The sequence below is a fragment of the Strigops habroptila genome (genome assembly GCF_004027225.2).
Source record: "Strigops habroptila isolate Jane chromosome 13 unlocalized genomic scaffold, bStrHab1.2.pri S16, whole genome shotgun sequence".
In the NCBI taxonomy this organism is placed as follows: domain Eukaryota; kingdom Metazoa; phylum Chordata; class Aves; order Psittaciformes; family Psittacidae; genus Strigops; species Strigops habroptila.
This window is the reverse complement of record NW_022651054.1, coordinates 5,076,575-5,094,918: the sequence shown is the minus strand read 5'-3', so window position 1 is coordinate 5,094,918 and position 18,344 is coordinate 5,076,575. Positions and strand designations below refer to the sequence as shown.

The following is an 18,344-nucleotide window of genomic DNA, read 5'->3' as shown; positions in this document are numbered from 1 at the left end:
AAATGAGAGAATGCATCATACTTAGAGCAGAGCTTTACTGTGCCCCTAGGAGAGGTCTCGTCCTTCTCCATTTAATCTTCAGAAGTTTTTACCCTCAAATCTCACCACATGACAAGACAGCCCAACATGCAGCACAGAACTGCCTCTCCACTCCCAGGCTGCTTTCCCTCTCCACAGCAATCAACAAGTTTCTCATCCACTAGTCAGCAAGAAAAGCTGCACCAAGCCTGGCAGAAGAGTCACTGTCACAAGACCTGAAGACACAACATCCTCATCTCGCTGGCCCATGCTATAGATAGATCTATAGTGGTGCTATAGATCTCACTGACCTGTGCGAGGGCAGCATGCCTTGCAGCTTGTGAGCATCTCAATGTGCAGCTCTACAACCAAACTAGTCACAGAACTGGTGCCAGCTCTGCTCCCTCCCAGCCTGGGCAGGGCTTCAGGGCAGCCCCGTGACCAGGGGATCCCAGTGCCCATTTGAAGCAGAGACAGATTTTATCAGTTGGGAAACCACACCGCTGGCCACAGGGGTGCCTGCTAAAAGGAATAATGTATGGTTTTACTGACACAGGATTAAGTAAAGCCTCAGAGGCACTAGGGCAGCCTGGCTCACTGCCCTATAAATCAGTGCTTAGGTGATGATGTGGGGATGTGGTATCAGCTGGGACGTCAGACACCGCACCATTCAACCCGCAGCCTGTACTCAGAGCACCAAGCATTTGTGTTGGCAACAGACCACCATCCTCCACTATCACCTGGAGGTGCAGAATAGCAGCATGTTGTCTTTACAACCAAGTACCTATAAGCTCCTAGCTCTGTTTGTTCTTTTACATTGCAATTACTGTAAGCCTCTCTAGGTCTGCAACACTATTTCACCCCCAAGCACAACACAGAGATGCACTAACTAATAGAGAGCGGAGCAGATCAGAGCTTCCCCTACAGAGAAAGGAATAAAGAAGGACAGTCCAGAGCATCTGCTGCCAAAGACTCCAGCCTCGGTCCCTATCAATTACAGTCTACCAGGCAAGAGACAGGCAGAACAACCCACTGCACCACCAGGAGCTGCCACCCCACAGGCAGGGAGACAGCACCAGCAGCAGCCACACAGGCTGACAGGGTCTCCCATGGGAGAAGGGCTGGCTGCCTGCCTGCTGCCTGCACAGCACTCCGATGGTGAGGCCTCACCACATGTCATCTCCAGGTTCCCACACAGGGACTGGAGCTTCTCAAAGCAGCTGGGATTACATAAACACGACACTGTTGGCAATCCAGTGAAAGCCAACCCACTCTGCCATACCCAAATTACCCAGCACAGCAACGAAGCAGCTGTTTTCTGCAAGATTTATCACAGCCCTTTCAGAGCCGCAGGACAAGGCAGAGAGAGGGAAGAGGGGACTGTGAGAGAAAGCAACACTTTGCAAGCAATAGCCAAATGTCTGTGGGAGGAAGCAGCCCGAGAGATTTATGGCTGACTTGGAAACAACGAACGAGAGCTCTGCAAGTTCAAAGCTGAAAAGTTGGTGCTGTAATCTGGCATGGAGACAAGCTCTGCATCTGGCACCCTGGCAATCTATTGCCTGCTGTTCCCTGGAATAACCCCCATGGCGTGGATATTAAGATCTGATACAACTTCAGCATCACTGGCTCTGGCTCCTTCGAAAGAGGAGGCATGCCTAGAAAGAAACCTGTGAGGAGGAGGAAGGAAAAGAAGAAAATAAGAAACGAGACTTATGAATGAGCAAGCAAAATCAAATGAGAACTGCTGCAAAGTTGCAGCACTGAATGCAAGGAGATACCCATTGAGGCAGATATTTGTCTTCACAAGGGCAGCTGGGAAGGGCACTGAACCTCAAACAGACATAAGGAACAAAAGCCTTCTTATAAAGGTCTCATTCAAGAGGCTGACTGGTACGAAATCTGCTCTGCCACAGGCGAGACGTGCTTTCTTGGTGCCCGCTGGAGACAGGAGGGATGGAGGACCCTGGGGTTTAGGAGCTACACTAGATCATTCTTAAAAGAAACAAACAGCAAAGGTATATATTTGTTATGGGTGAGGATTTTAAGCTTTTCAAATAAACAATGGTATTCAACATATGCAAAGCAGATAGGTTTTGGCAGCACAGGGCACTCGGGAGGCAAGCGACTAGTAGAAAATGCACAAGGTTTCTTTCAGTAAGGGATAATTAACTTGCAGCATATGGATGGATCTATTCATCTCAAGATTACAGTCTTCAGTTTTACATAATTATTATTTTAAAAATTAAGTATATATTCTTTCAACATTCATGTTTCAATAAGCTATTCAACAGCCTGGAACAGGACCCATCTTTCACACCCAGTTTGCAGCACCCAGTTTGCCCAGAAAATAACGAAAACAAAATCCCTCAATTTTAAGGGTATTTCAGGTTTGACAAAGGATAGAGCACCCATGTCTGCCTCCCCAGCTTGTGGCACCCCTGCCTCTAGAAATAAGTCAGAGACATTTGAAAAGCTAGGACTATGCTAAAGTAAGCCCTGGTGTATTATGGAATAACACAGGCTTCATCCTTCTGTAAATAGTCACTTCAACTAGAGAATATTCTACTCGGAAGCATTATTCACTTTTTTCACTACAGCTTATTTGAACTAGAGGATATAATTTTCCATTTAAACAAGCCCTTAGCTGTAAAGATCCAAGAAGCCCTGACCCCTCAACCCCATATCCAAACTGGGTCACCTTGCCCAGACCACAACTACTAAAAGATTTAAAAGACAGAAAGGAGCATGAGAAAGCAGCCTGGGGTAGCCCAGTACAATGGACACCCATGAGATAGTCCCGAGAGCAAGAACACCAACTGGTGGAGACACACTTACAGGGATGGCTCCTGCCTGCAGTGAGCTTCCTTCCTGAGTGCAGCCTGAATGTTGCACCGTGTAACCACGTCCCTCAAATCCCCAGCACTCTCACCCGCAGCTCCACGTCTTCGGTGGCGTAGCTATAGACACACCATATGTTCGGCTTCTTTATAAACCTAGCACAAAGCTGACTTCTTGGAGTCTTTTCTTTTCAAAGCAGCATGGAAAAGCTTGGGAATGAGCTCAGCCTAAGCCCGCCATGTCTGCAAACCCCGGCACACACATACGCGCACAGTTGTCCATGGTTTCTTAGGCTGTGGGAATCTGTAAGGCACAAGCATGGTTTGGGGGCTGCTGTTACGGAAGTGAAGACAGCTGCTCTCAGTGAGCTGATCCCATGACAAAAAGAAAGAAAAGGAGGCACACACAGGTCTTTAATGAGACATTTATAAACCATTTCCCAGGCAGAGCACTGGCATGGAGAGAGGAGCAGGCTCAGGACACCTTCTGAACTGGACAAATTTATCTTGAGTACTAAGCATTGTAAAAAGCAGCCAAGCAAAGCATAGATAGTGCTTGCTTTCCATCAGAAAAACAATCAAGCAGCAGGGTTTTGAAGTTTCACAGACTTTTTAAGGGTAGGATTTTTGTCCGGGCATCATTCCCACATAAAACCCACTGGGATGGATCTGGTGCCATTCCTAACCTAACAGTACTAACTGAAAGAGATGAGCAACCAGGAGCACAGTGCTCAAGCAGATGCACACAGAAAGGCCATTGACTTATTCACTCAGAAATCATGGAATTAGCTCACTACCAATAAAATGGAGAAGAGAAGGTATCACAAATAGCCTGGCTTGGTCCATCAAGAGAGTAATTATTACTCTATGGTCAGACTGGAGACAGACCAGGGGATCAGCAGCTCCAACAGCAGCTGCCTGCACAGGAATGTGATGCAGGAGTTGCTGTGCGTGCATAACTCAGGATATTTACTCACAGAGCATAACATGAGCAGCCATGCACGAGCAGAGTGGCTGTAGCTCTAACAATCCAAGGGAAAGGAAGGTTAAATGACCAGGAGAGAGCCTGGTTCACCTCTGACTTTGGCACGACTGCCTTTGGGCATAGTACTTACTCCAGCCACATAACAAGCATTATAAACCCTCCCTCACACCCTTACAGCTCTTGGATGATCTGGTTATCCCATTCAAACCAGATTAGCATTTTGCCTGTAACGGCAGCTGATGAGCCATGCTGCTCATACACATGCTCCTGCTGCACTATCAGCTCAGGACCAGCAGCACTTGAGGCCCATGTGCTCCAGCTCAAGCTTAAAGCATCCCTGAATTCAAGCCAGGGGTGCGTTTGCATAGATGGAAGCTGCAAGCTCAGGCAGTGAGTGCTCTGCTGGCATGTGGGAGGTCTTCCCCATGTGAAGGGCTAGTCATCAGTAAGATCTTCCCTATTCTTCCTCTCTTGACTCATAAGAGCTTCTCATGTCTACCTGCTGAACCTCAGGAACATTTCCTAGGTACAAGCACAAGTTTTTCTCTGAGTTTCCAACATCACTTTGTTCTGCTTCCCTCTGGCAGGAATTGGGCTAATCTTCACACTGACTGCTTGTCGCAAGAGTTCACAGCCTGTAACCATGAATGGTACTTTCTCATGCCCTCTGTGCACCTAGTCTTGAGGGGAAAAAGTACAAACAATTAACACCTGACATGTAATAATGAAGGAGGAAGCTTGGTTAACTCCTTACCAGCATGCTATGAGGCATGTTTTCAGTGTAAGCAGCTATCCTGGAAGACAGCAGAAAGTTAAGGCACTGATGATTGAAGCACTGGGGTGGTATCAGAAGAAAGGCAAGCACCATGCTTTGTCTTGTATGTAAGGTTTTCCCTTCTTAGTAGAAACGTGACAGCCAGTACAACTATACCATCCCTTTGAATCATTCATCCACTTCCCTGAAAGAGGGACACTCCAGGGACCGCCTTCAGCACCCCAGGATCCCAGGGGAACCACAGAAGAGGTAAAGACCAACATCTCTTAATTGCCAAACAAACTTGCACACAACCCTGGGGCTGCACTGTGCTGAAAACATAGCTTTGATTCATTACTTCATCATCCATCTATTTCTGCAGCCACACATCCATGCACAGATCATACATCTCCCCCAAAGGTCACAACAGACTGATTGTGCACAGATCCACACGATGCAGAATGCAGAGTTTGTTGGGCTGTTTCTGTTTTCCCTAATCTAATCAAGAGGATATTTGAGAGCAGATTAACACTGAGTCATCTACTTTATTCCAAATATCTGGCTTAAACAGCGAAGTATCCCATTCAAAAGGCAATGAGCTGTACAGGAACGGGCACTCTCTGCAGAAAATCCAAATCATCTATTTGCAGCAGATGTCTAATCCTTTTTTTGAGAAAAAACATGAACATGATCCAGATCTGACCCTAAAAGTGTTGGAGCTATGATATGAACATAGAAAGACAAGGGGTGATGAGCCCAAGTTACTCCCGGGACATGGAGTAACTGGCCATGTCTGGCCACAAGAGGGAAAATGTTCACAATGAGAACAACCAGCCACTGGAATAATCTCCACAAGCAAGTGGTAGATTTCCCAACTTTGGACATTAAGATTTGGCTGGACAGGGTGCTGGGACATCTAGTCTCAGTCATACTTTGCCTAGAAAGGTTGGGTCAGATGATCCTTGAGGTCCCTTCCAACCTGGTATTCCATGCTTCTATGATTCCATGAAACCCACAGTAAGTATCTCAAACCCAAAGCTATAAGTTTATCTCACTGGTTTGAGACATTCAGGTGTGAACTATCCCTCTCTCTTATGCCACTTCTTCAGAACATCATCAGATGATCAGTTTCATGTTTTTATCCTCTGAACACACCTGGCCAGGACAGATGATGATAAAAATATAATTATAATAATATTATGCAAGTAAGGCCCTGGCACAGGGTGCCCAGAGAAGCTGTGGCTGCCCCATCCCTGGCAGTGTTCAAGGCCAGGTTGGACATAGGGGCTCGGAGCAACCTGCTCTAGTGGAAGGTGTCCCTGCCTGTGGCAGGGGGTTGGAGCTGGATGAGCTTTCCAACCCAAACCATTCTCTGATTCTTTGATAAATAAATTAGAGCAATACAGAAGGCTCCTGCCATCTTCAGGGATGATGATGACGAATCCTAAGCAACTATACAGGTTTAAGTGTGAAATACAACAAGCACATCCTAAGTGCAGGATTCAGACACATTTCGTATGTGCTCAACAGCCACATACCCTCAGCCAGATTCCAAATCCTCCAATAGTTACAGACACAGCACTTTAGTCAATAACAAGGACTATGGGAGCATAGTCAGAGAGGGAAGCTGCTGCTCAGGGTGCCAGGATTGGGAGGACAAAAGGCCAGAAAAGCCTGCTGGCCAGGATAACTGTTCCACTTTCACCTCTGACTCACAGGATGACATTAGGCAAGACCCAGTTCTCTATGTTGTCTTGTGTGTAAAAGAAATGCTGACTTACCACACAGCCCCAGGCCTCTGAGGTGATGGTGAAGCATTTGGAGTGTCAGGACAGGGAGGGCTCACAGGTGCACAGCAGGCTTATAATTACAGAAAGTGAGAACAACTTACAGCTCGTGCTTGGTAGGGATTCATCAAGCAGCTTGGGAATACTCTGGTAGCAGCAGTTAACTCCTGTGTAACACTGCCTGCAAATTAGAGCACTGGCACTTTGCTACATCCAACCGATTCCTGAATTCTCAGGGTAAGTTCAGTTTCTAAGATGTACTCATAGCAAAGTTCAGCACTGTCTTCCTCTGCAATCATGTAAAATCCCCTCAGCAACCATGTAAAATTCTTTTCTCACAAAGAATTCTATATACAAAACTGTGCAAGTAAAGTGCTCTGCAGCATCCTCAGGCCATCACATCTCAGATGTAGCACACAGGGGACACATTCCATGTGCTGGAAAACAGCATTGCCAAAACAGTCACATTTTGTACTAGAGAGACCATTAACTGGGTGCTGGATGGAGTTGCTTAAGCCACAGACAGCCCATTTTGACAGCTTTGTGATACATAGAGTTTTCTTACAGACCTCACTACCACATAAAAAACCCTATTTCTTTTAAGGGGATATTACATTCCAACATCTTTATTTAAAAAAAGTAAGTAAATATCCTACTGAACCCAAAATAAACAGAGAAAAATATCTGTATTCTAAGTATCCTAAGGCTTTCTTTGAGACCAATTCACCTATTTAACTGCTTGCAAGGAGGATGCTCACATGCAGGGTGAGCATGTGATGGTTAAATCCAACCAACAGGCAATACTATCTAGCAACAGTCTGATGCCACTATAATCCTATGGATTCCCATCCCAAATCCATCTATGTCAAAGGGAATCTTTCCTTTGAGTTCAATGACTATTGGCTCAGGCCTCTAATGATTAATCTGTTCTTGCAGGATTAGTTCAATTGTTCAAGGCAGAACATGCAGGAGCAGATTCTGCCCCAAAGCTAAACCCTTACTCCAATAGGTGTAACCACAAGCCAACTAATGTTACTGCAGTCTTACACCAGCCCAGATGAATAGGATTTGGTTCATTATATTCAAACCACCATAAACTGAACATCTTTGGGAAGCAGATTTTCTTTCCCTGCTGTCTGCGAGGAGCTCCAGACAGAGAGAGCAGGAGGACATCTGACCTCCATATGCCTGCGGTGTGTGCTCGCATCTCATTCTACAATGTGTGCGCTGAACATTAAGGATTAACTATATCAAATCCTTCTAAGAGCATCTAATGATTAAGACAATTAAAACCAGACTCCCAGTTGTCTCTAGATGTCACCTGTAAAGCTGATTTAATCAAGAGTGATTCAGCACCCTTTTCTAGTGCTTGGAATGCATCAGACCACTTCTCCTTGGGAGAAGAATGCTGCCAAAGGTCCTTTCCCTCTTCAAGAGGTGAACCTGAAGGGGTGGATTCCCTAGAGAGTGACGTGACCTACACACAGGGCACTTCAGTCACCCCACAGCAACGATGAACAAATATGCTCAAGCTCTCATGATCACTCAGCAAAGCTGCTCCGGTGGTTGTCACAGTTCCTACGTCATCAGCCACCACAGCTTCCCTCCCAGCCTCACTTTTCCATCCGAGCTGTACATCAATGTGAAATCAGCAAACCAACAACCCCCCTTTGCAGTTTTTCCTGTGCAGCCCTTGAAAACACACTCTTGTTTTCTTTCAGACATCTGATAACTCCTTGAACAGATGACTGCCCTGTGTGTACAGGGATACTGGAGCTCTTTCTCCTAATTGGTAGATAATCTGCTGATACTGTAGTAGTCAGAGGCGTTTGATCTTAAAACATGCTCGTTGGCACTTTGCCCTCCCAATTCCCCCTGGAACTGAAGATCCTATGTACACAGACCCATTAAGATAAAGCAAGACCTGCTCAAACTTCACAGGCACCAATAATGCATTTCCAGCCAGGATCACTAATCTGACTCCAGGAATATCCATTCAGGGTTGCAGCATGGATTGCGTTGAGGACAGCGCTCAGATGAGAGCTGACAACACTTATCACTCCATGAAGCCTGAAGCAAAACAGCAACACACAAACATTTGCTAGAAATAACAGCAGCCTCTGGCCCCACCATGTGGGGTCTTTTCTCTTGATTTGCCAGTGCACAACGCCCCAAGTTAATATTAATCAAGAGCCACAAAGCCTTTGAATAGACAAGAATTAGCTCCCTATGTCTGCGCCAGTCAATCAGCTGCTCCGGACACCACAACCCCATTCCTTTTGTTTTAGACAAAACAGTAGTGTAGTCTTGCATATTTGGGAATGAGGACTGACACAAAACTAGACAGGTTCAGCACTCTTTCTTGCAGCTTTATAAAAAAGCCTGTGTGAAGACACTGCCGACCCATCAATGATTACCCAGGAGTAAGCTGCCCAAGCTCTCTTATTAGCAAGGCATAAATTCCTCATCAAGGAAACCTTCCCAGCCTCTGTTTTACTACAAAATAACCCTAGGGGCAGCAGAAGTTACATCTTATTGCTATGCATCCAGCCAATTTACTCCAACAAGATCCTGAGAAACTAAAGGGGCAAACAACTGATTTCCAAGTTAATTTACCAAGATGTTGCTGTTAACCCTAATGCAGATACACAAAAAGGAATGAAGATTTCCCACTGAGGGAGGCAAGAGCAAGACATGAATCCTACAGAGGAGCTAAAGTGAGGTGGGGAGATTTAGAGTCCTCCAGCAGAATTCATGCAGGTATAGCTCATTAATGATGGGGCATAGAGGTATGCAAAGAGACTTACACATGGAGAATTGCCAAGCCTCTGAAACTAGAAGCAGCCCTCAGAAGTAACTGTATTTCTAGACAACAGGGGCTCCAACTAAGTTCTCAGGAAAAATAACTCTGATCTATTGAGCCAGCTTGTCACACATGCTGTGAATACACCGTATCTGGTCTCTGCAGAAACCTACAGCCATGACTTGTGAGATTACATATGCATGAGCACACAGCATCTTCCATCTGCATCAGTCCTCTGTGCTGTTCCGTAAGATGTCCACGTACTCTTGACAACCCACATGTTTAACAGGGTACACACCGCTGGGAATGGAAAAGAGATGAAGATGGATGAAAGACATTTGACCTTCTACAAACAAACAAGAACAGAGTGCTGGGGAAAAGAGAAAGGAGAAACCAAAGCATCCTGTGTATTCCAGACTAAAAGTAAAGGAAAATACATCTACTTGCACTTCTGCAGGCAAGACTTTTCAGCATATGGAAAGGTAGAGGAAGAAAGCATGAAGCTTTTCAAAACTGATTTGCAACTAATGGCTCTCTGACAACTCTCAGGTACAACTGGAGAACAAGCACCTTCTTTTGACACCCAATCTGGAAAACATAACCTCAATGTGCGGTCTTTCTGAGCCAGCCCCAGGCTATCAGAGCCAAGAGACAGCTCACAGCCAACAGGCTGTACGTTGTTCCAGTGTAACTCGGCACTTTGTTATATTTATGGTTTTCTTTTGCATTTATATTTCAAGCTTTTGAGATTCCTGACTTCCCTCAAGGTAGCAAATTCAGAGAGATCAATGCTGCAGCTCTGTATTTTATGATGCAAACCACATCGGAGTTTTTCCCCATCAAGCTGCAGGGCTCAGGTAGTTCACCAAACATCTAAAAGAACCCAAGAGAAGCCAGAAATGCCAAAAGAAAGTGTGGAGGCAGTACATGAGTTCAGAAATACCAGTGCACTCAGATGGCCCTGGAGCCAAGCAAACCCTGACAGTGTCCCAGGAAGTGCACAGTGTCCCTCTCAATGCACAGACACAATTGACAAAGCTCATGCAAACGTTCGAAGACAGCACAGAGCAGAGCTTGTGGTTTCTGCAGGGCTTCTCAAATGCCTCACACACAACCTCCTTCACCCAGGTTTCTAAGACCTGATGTAAAGCTTGCTACCTTTAGCGGATCTTTCCATCCCACCAGACACCAAATACATCACATGAAGGCACTTTCCTGGACAGTGACAGAAAAGGAAAGAAAAGCAGAAAAAGCCCTTTGCAGTGTTTGAATTAAATACACAAAAGAACAATTGTTTGCAGCCTCTCCATCTCTGCCATTGTCCCTCTGTACATTAGAAAGGCTCGCACTCAGTGCTCACTGTGCACTACCAGCTCTAGCAGCCCTCAGGCTGGCATGCACTTACCTCTCTCGATAAAGCTGGATTATCAGTACTGCCATGAACTAACACCAGTGATGCACTTAGAGGCCAGAGGACGAGTGACTTGTTAGCAAGACAGAAGAGTGAGGATGGGGCAAAGCTCCATCACCCTCCTATGGCCCAGGCCTAATTAATCCCAGGAAAGGTAATGAAATCCAGTCTCCACAGCCATCTACCACCAGATCCTTTGGCTGCAGGCATCCTCAGAGTTGACGTCAGTGCCTGCTGTGGTCAGGATTTTAGCGATGTGGACACTTGGCTCTGAAATAGAATTAAACCACTTTGGAAAAAAAGCATATTTTCTCTTGGAGTTTTTTCCCTGCCAGGGGCTGAATCTCATGATTGCCTGTGCTGCTGCTCTCACAGAGAGGCCCATAGGCAAGTGAACAGGATTTGGGGATGCACGCTTTGCTCACCACTTCAGAGGAGCAGGAGGCAGCAAAGGGCTGGCCAGGCAATTGGAGAGATTTGCAGGAGGAAAAGCAGGTACAGGCCATGCATAGACACGGTGGCAGCTCTTATGCAGGACACTGAGCAAGATGATGATGGTAGGGGATGACATTAAAGATGATGCTACAAGCCCTACCACAACTATCCACCTAGCACAGGCTGGGTAAACAGCTCCGTTGTGCTCTGCTCTCACCTTCCAGGCAGAAATAGCTCAGTACTATGATAGCTATGGCAGCTCTGTGACTCTGGAAAGCTCCCTGCACTGTCCCAGGAGGCAGAGGAGCAGCAGCATAGCTGCGCAGCACTAACCCGCCATCCCAAGTCTTCTCCCCTTCTCCATACACACATTTTTCCACGACTAAAAACTCATTTTCAAACTTCTCAGGCAAAGATCAAACCCATTTTGGTGCAGATCCTGCCCACGCTTTGCTGCACATCTATCCCAGTGACAGATGGCTATAGCTGAACAAGGCACAAAGAAGCTCCAGCACACAAGTGCTGCATTCAGCTGGAAGGCTGCATCAGACCCCAGTGCTGACAGTCAGTGCTGACTGACTCTTTCATACCCCAACACACAGTGACTGCGTTTGCTGAGACACCTCTGTGCAAAGTCCCCATGGGGAGGACAGGCCTCAGGTCTTGTCCCTCATTTTCTTGTTGAGGTGATAAAAATCAACCAAAAATAACTCCACGCCACATTGCAATTCCAAATCCAGCATGAAGCACCTTGAGAGATTCACAACTGGCACCTAAATAGTCACTTTGCTGAAGGCCTTCAGGTTGGTTTCTCAATCCCAGCAAGGTGCTGGGAGAAACAAGGGGGAAATACAAAAATGGCTCTGGGGAAGAACTTCAAATTAAACAGTCCTTTGTCAGTTCACACTTCCCTCCAGCAAACAGATACAAGGAGACTTCAGTATCTTTGATTTGGATATTAAATTTGAAATCAGTCTAATATTAAAACCCACTCAAACACAGAAAAGTGACATTCAAATGTTTATCTCTACATTCAGGGCCAAGCCCTCAGCCGAAGAAGAGCAGTGCTGCTCCATTCCCTACAGAGCTGTATTACACCAAAGGATTTGGAACTCAGCCGCTGACCTCACGCAGTGACTGGCCCCTCAAACAAGACCTTGCACATGTGCAAAAAACCAAGTTAAAACTGGTTTTTAAAATACTATTCAAGAAAAGAATTTACTGAGTGGGAGAGATGATATATGCACTATCAGTGACTGATAGTCAGTCTGATAAGAAGGAGTATTGTCTGCTGCCCCTCATTTCTGCAGTATCATTATCACAAACTAATTGGCCATAGCATGCTACAGCTAGTTTTGTCTACTATTACCTCCTATACTGTCCAACAGGTACAAGGCTTCCCTGCTTCTGCCAAACACTATACATCTTTGGGACTGAAATATATAGCAAAGAAACCAGGCATGGGAGCAACAGCCTGAAATACTGTGGGACAAGAGGCTGACTGATCTCAAGCAGCAACCAGTGACATTCTCAAATGGAAAGAATAACATACTGAATGTACAAGTGGTAGGATATACATCATCCTGATTCTTTTCCCAGAAGCTAGAGGAAAGGCTTTCACAACAAAGGGAAACAAAAAAGCACTACATACAAAACCTGCACCTTGAATATTTGCTGGATTATATCTAATACAAAGGACCTACAAGTCAAAGAAGCCAGAAAAATGATTCCTAAGCAAAACACTTCTCAAACGCTTTTGAAGTGTTAATTATACTGTATAATGGCAGCCTGTATAGCTTATGTACACACTGGATATGGATCATCAGACAGTAAAGTCTGGGTATGTATGCCTAGGAAAGTCATGATTCAAATCCCAGTGCTTCATATGATTCTGTGCAAACAAAGGCACTAATTTGAGGTAATCAGCACAGGACAAATCACCTTACATGCCTGGTTCTTGCTCTTGCATTATCACAGGCCAGAAGCCATGGATATACGACAGTGTTTAATAAGGTCCTGGGTGAGGTTCCCATCTGCCTAAGTATTACCAGCTCTTCAAATGTTAGTGTCTGTACAGGTACACACACACAAACAAGCAAGGCAGGAGGCAGCACCTCTCTGTCAGCTCTGAACACCAGAGGATCCATCTGTCTCCCACCCACTTCACAACCTGTTTTGTGCATTCCTGGGGAAAGAGAGGCCATGTACTCATCCCATTACACTTGTTTTGATCCATGCTCATGATCAGTCTATGTACAGAGGGGGAATTTCACATCTTACTGAACGCTGGCACCACTAGGCCTTTGCCTTTAAGCCAGGTAATCACCTGGGTCAGCTCGTGCCCCTACCAAATCAAGTCCTTACCTTCTTTTGAGCCAGTGGTCACAGCAGTTGTAGTGGTCCCTGATGCCCGTCCCACTGGGCTGGAGTGCTTCCCAGCCCTGCCTGGGATTTTAAGTCCACTTGGCTTCAGCATGTTTGCTGTCTCCTGTATCTCAGGCTCCTATTGTCAGTGTGTCAAAGAGCTGTCCTGGTATCACAGTTCAGGCTTCTCGATGGTGGACCTCTTCTTCCATTGTCACAGACCTGGGAGAGAAGAACACAAATCAGATGGAGAATGGGCGGGAGAGCACTAAACAGGATCTCAGAAAGCAGTACCCAGCACCCTCCTTACATCCCCGGGGGGGTCAGGATCTTCTGTTTCTTCTCCTGTAAAACAAGGGTGATCATTTCCATCTCCCATTCTAATGTTACATTCCTTTCCCCAGTCACAGTCTCACTTTAACCCTGGAGTCCTGGACCAATGCTGAAACCTCCCAAGAGCCACCAAACAAGAATTCAAATTCAGTTTGGGATTTGTCAACTGGTGTTAAGTTCTAAAATCTCAGTTCATGCATCAGCCAAGACTCAGTTCTGCTGTCAGAGCCCTTACCAAAGGCACTAACAACCCCAGCACTAAACCTTTGGTGCATGGCCCCCATTTTCACAAGACTTTGGGGCAGCTTCTCCAAACTGACAGGAGGAGGAAGGGAGAGGCCAGTGTCCAAGATGAGGCTTTCAGCTCTTTCCCTTAAGGACAAATCCAAAACCTTGTTACAGAAAAAGGGCATCTGACCCCATGGTTTTCCAGTAAGACTGAAAATTTACTTTCTGAAACCTAATCGTGACTCTACCAGCTATTCATTAGTGAAGTCACATAACCCTTCCCTATGCCATTCTCTTCCTGGTAGGCAAGTGGAATAAAACCTCCAAATTCCTTGCAAGGATGTTGAATGAACAAGCACACAACTCAAGCAAAAAGTGCTATGACAAGAAAAATAAAGGAAATGACTAAGCTGCTTTAAAAAATGCAAACCCATTCCTAATGGATAAAGAAAAAACAATAAAACATTGAGACGATCAGCCAAAAGGAAGCTGAGGCAGGCTGAGCAGGCTGGGATGTGGAGGGAAGAAGGTGGCAGCGGAGTGTGCCAGGGACAATGCTGATCTCACGGCAAAGGGAATTGCAAGGAGAGCAAGGCAAGGAACAGCCAGAAGCTGAGGGACACCCAGACCTGTTGCCTGGGCTGAGGAAGGAGGCAGCACTCCTGAGAATTAATATAGCAGAGATTTACAGATGCCATGAGGGGGGAATTGCAATAGCGGGGACGGGAAGTGATTAAGGCATGAGTAAGGATTTCAACACAGGCTGGGTCAGAGCAAGGGGAAAGCTGGCAGGGCTCCAGGGAAAGCTGCGAGCAGACACAGAGGAGGAAAAACCACAAGGAGAATTCCAAAACTCTGTTCCTGAGGGCTCACAAATATCTGAGACACCAAAGCGTGTTCCAGTAGTAAGAGTCAGTCGTCCCACACCAGGTTAGAGAGACAAAGAAAGGAGGAATCAGCAGAGACAGCCTGAGTGAAAACCCAAGGGATCAAGTCCCTCTCATCCCCATGTTCCCCACAAAAGGGTGCTTAACACCTCAGGCAGCTTCAGGTACCTGCAGACAGCACCGACTGGGAGTGTTTTAGGTTACACAGAAGTCAGGGCTCTTTGTGAGAAGTGGGATGCTCAGATCACATCACCAGCAGCAGGAACAATGCACAACATCAAACAGCTCTTCTTAAGGAATAGAGAAAACTGCCTTCCTGCAACAGACCCAGCAAGGACCAGATGCTGTCAGAGCTGGACAGGAGGCTACAGTTCCCAGCTCTATTTAGCATAAAACAGGGAGACAAGTAACAGAATCTGGAGGTGAGAAACATTGATCAGGTTATCAGTATTCCTCCTATCTGCCAAGCCATCAGACATCTCTCTCACACCCACTCCATCTCATATGACACCTTTTGCCCGGGGCTAGCTTTGATTTTACACAGCAATTTGATTTCTAGCATTTCTGCTAGCAGGTGATGTGCTCTACCAAGAGATCTCACCCCACCTCCATCACTTTCAACCTGAAGGTTTCCTTCTCCACAACATGCCCTTATTCCTAGATCTGCACATCTCCTCACTCAGATCTACCTTTTGGTTACAAGGTTTGATGCTGTACTTGTGATTGAGCAAGCTGGGGATGCTGGTTCTTCCAGATAAAACATGATGGCTGGTTGAATTCACAGGCAGAATTGTGGATGAGAGAAGGATAAAATGACACAGGGGAAAGATAAAACAGAACTAGAGAAGAATTTGAGCTGGAAAGAGTGCCAGAAAATAAAAACATTTTAAAGTTTCTCAGGCCTCTGTCAGAGGGAGTTTCTGGATCCCTGTCTTTGCAGTCAGAACCACATACACTTTAGGGAGACAGTGAATTTAGTCTGTTCCTCTATTTTGCTGCTCATCTGTGAAGAGCCAGGGAACTTCAGTTCATTCTCCCTCCACTACCCATTATCCCTGAGGATCAGCTGGCCACACAGGTCACGGGATATTGTGATGCTCTGCTCCTTCTCAGGATGCCTGGATTTTATTTTTACACAGGGGGAGAGAAATAAGAGGAAGTGCATTCCCACTGCAGAGAGCTTTCGACCAGAAATCTTTATGCAAACACATTTGCTTTCAACATCTTATTGCTGAAAAACAAATGAACTCCACAGGCTGCTAATTACACTACTCTCTGAACAGATAGCTGCTTTTATCCTGCAATACAATCACCACAGCTAGTTCATGGCCACGCTCCCTGGGGTGTCCATGCCACATACCAGAGTCAAAAACTGCTGAAGTGCCACCCTCCATCACAGCCAGATACCCGCAGCCCCACAACACTCACTGCATGCTGGCTCACAGGGAAGCCTGAGGAGTTATCTGAAGTGTCATTCTCATCTCCACAAGCTGCAGACTGACCAAAGCCAGGAAACGTGGACAACTGCTTTAGCGTGTACCTGCACTCTCATTATCACACAGGGAAGTGAGGAGGAACTTGAGGAATTTTTATTATAAATGCAGCTGGTTAGAAATATATAGATAAGATTAATGTCTGGGACACTTTAAAGAAGTCTACGGCTGCTGCTAGGGACAGATACCCCTTCCCTGGCACTGGTTTCTCCCCTACTTCAACATAAAAACGTATGAGCTGATTTTTAGGAAGCTCTGAGCACACAGCCCTTCTGAATTACACCATTAGGTCATCTTCACCCAGAACCATCCAAGTCACACACCAGCTCCCGACCAAGTGATGCAGCTTTTGTGATGCAGAAACAGCCTTGGCCTGGGACATAGGCCAGGATCTCCATTAGAGATAACTTGGCCTGAGCTCCTGTACTGTGGCCTCAGCATCCAACAGCGCCTGTTAACAGAGAAAGCCCTTCTCAAAAACCTGTTTCCAGCAGTAGACGCAGGATGCAGGCAAATATGATGCCACAAGTGGCGTAAGAACCACATGAGCCATTTTCTCCTTCCTACTCCCTGTATTACCTGCATAAGCTGGAAGTTTTGACCCCCTGTATAACTTCATGGAAATGTGACTTTCTCCATACGCAGCACAAAAAAACCTCCATCTGCCCCTGTGGATACTCTGGGGCCACCAGCTCTGCTTATTTTTGTTTTCTTCCTCTCCCAAGATGACACAGATTACAAGGATTTTGCTAGTTCTCTGCTAGATTCTTCCTGCAATCTTTTCATACTGAGATGAATGGTTCTGTCTGTTCCCACAACCACAAAAAGCATCCCAGGAATGCACAATATGAAAGCCTGCTTCAAATGACCAAAATCTTCTGTTCTCCATCTTTCCATGAGAAAAGGGGGCTCAGCTGGATCTGAGTCATCTAGGCTCAGATTCAAAAAGGGGAACAGTTCTTAAGTACAGATATACATCCCAAAAACATCTTTCACCAGGAGCAATATATCTGGATATTCAAGTATCCACAAGGCTGGCCAGGCATCAGAACAGCACAGGTTAAAAACAGAAACAACTGGAGGTGCTGAGGTTTCAGTTATTTCTCAGATGTGGTAGAGAAGTAACAAAACAAGGGTTGGAAGCAAAAACCTTTGTCAGCCTTGGTCAATGCAGCAAATTTCTCTGCTTCATCCATCCCTTCTACCCTCAACAAGGCACAGGAGTACTTACGTGCCATGTGGAATACCATCCCATTCAAGATGGATGTAAGCAACAAAGCAGACTCCCAGAAGAAAACCCCCTAAGGATCTGTTCACCTCAACATATTGAGTGAAGCAACTGCAAGACACAGGAGCAGCCTTCCAGACACCAGACTGAGCTGGCCCCAATCCCATCTTGTGCCTGGTGCTTCCTTCTGGACGGATCTGGATACAAAAGTGTTTACCCAACACAAAACCCTAGGCAAGGCACAGGGAATTCGTTCTGAATGCAGACCTGAGTGGCATTTAGACCAGCTGTATCTGAGCACTGCTGTAACAGTTGAGTATATGCAATATTTTGTGGGGAAATAACTCCTTATTTCTTAAAATTAAGTATAGAATTTAAAAGTAAGTACCAAAATTTAGGTTTCTGGTTTTCTAACTTTGGAAATCCACATGTAAGAAATGAAATGTGAAGTCTGCAGTCAGACATGCACATACCTTTTCAGGACAAGGTCCTATGAAAAGAAGGTAAAGAACAGTATCTAGTCATCAGACTGAAGGAAATCAAGGTTATCACGTTGTATGGCAGGTTAATGATAAACAAAGACAATGCAGAGAAGCAGTAAAACACCTTACGACAATCTTGACTCATGCAAATAATCAGTGACTTCAAAGACAACAGTTGGGATAGGGAAACGCTTGCACAATAAAGTCTTTCTGGTTTCACCTACTTCTCTCTAAGATATTCTTTTGAAAAGCAATTTGTGCCATTATTTAAAACACTGTGCCAGGTCTCCTCATGT

At 45.7% G+C, this 18,344-nt stretch overlaps 1 protein-coding gene across 3 annotated transcripts in view; it reads right to left on the bottom strand.

Moving 5' to 3' along the window:
- Positions 1-18,344, bottom strand: part of CLIP2 (CAP-Gly domain containing linker protein 2) — a 74,412-nt gene that overhangs the window by 44,127 nt on the left and 11,941 nt on the right. For all 3 annotated transcript variants that reach the window (XM_030472324.1, XM_030472325.1, XM_030472323.1), the window contains exon 2: positions 13,398-13,619. In XM_030472324.1, the coding sequence (XP_030328184.1) occupies positions 13,398-13,509 (112 nt within the window). In that variant the 5' untranslated portion in view covers positions 13,510-13,619. The remainder of the gene's footprint in view (positions 1-13,397; positions 13,620-18,344) is intronic.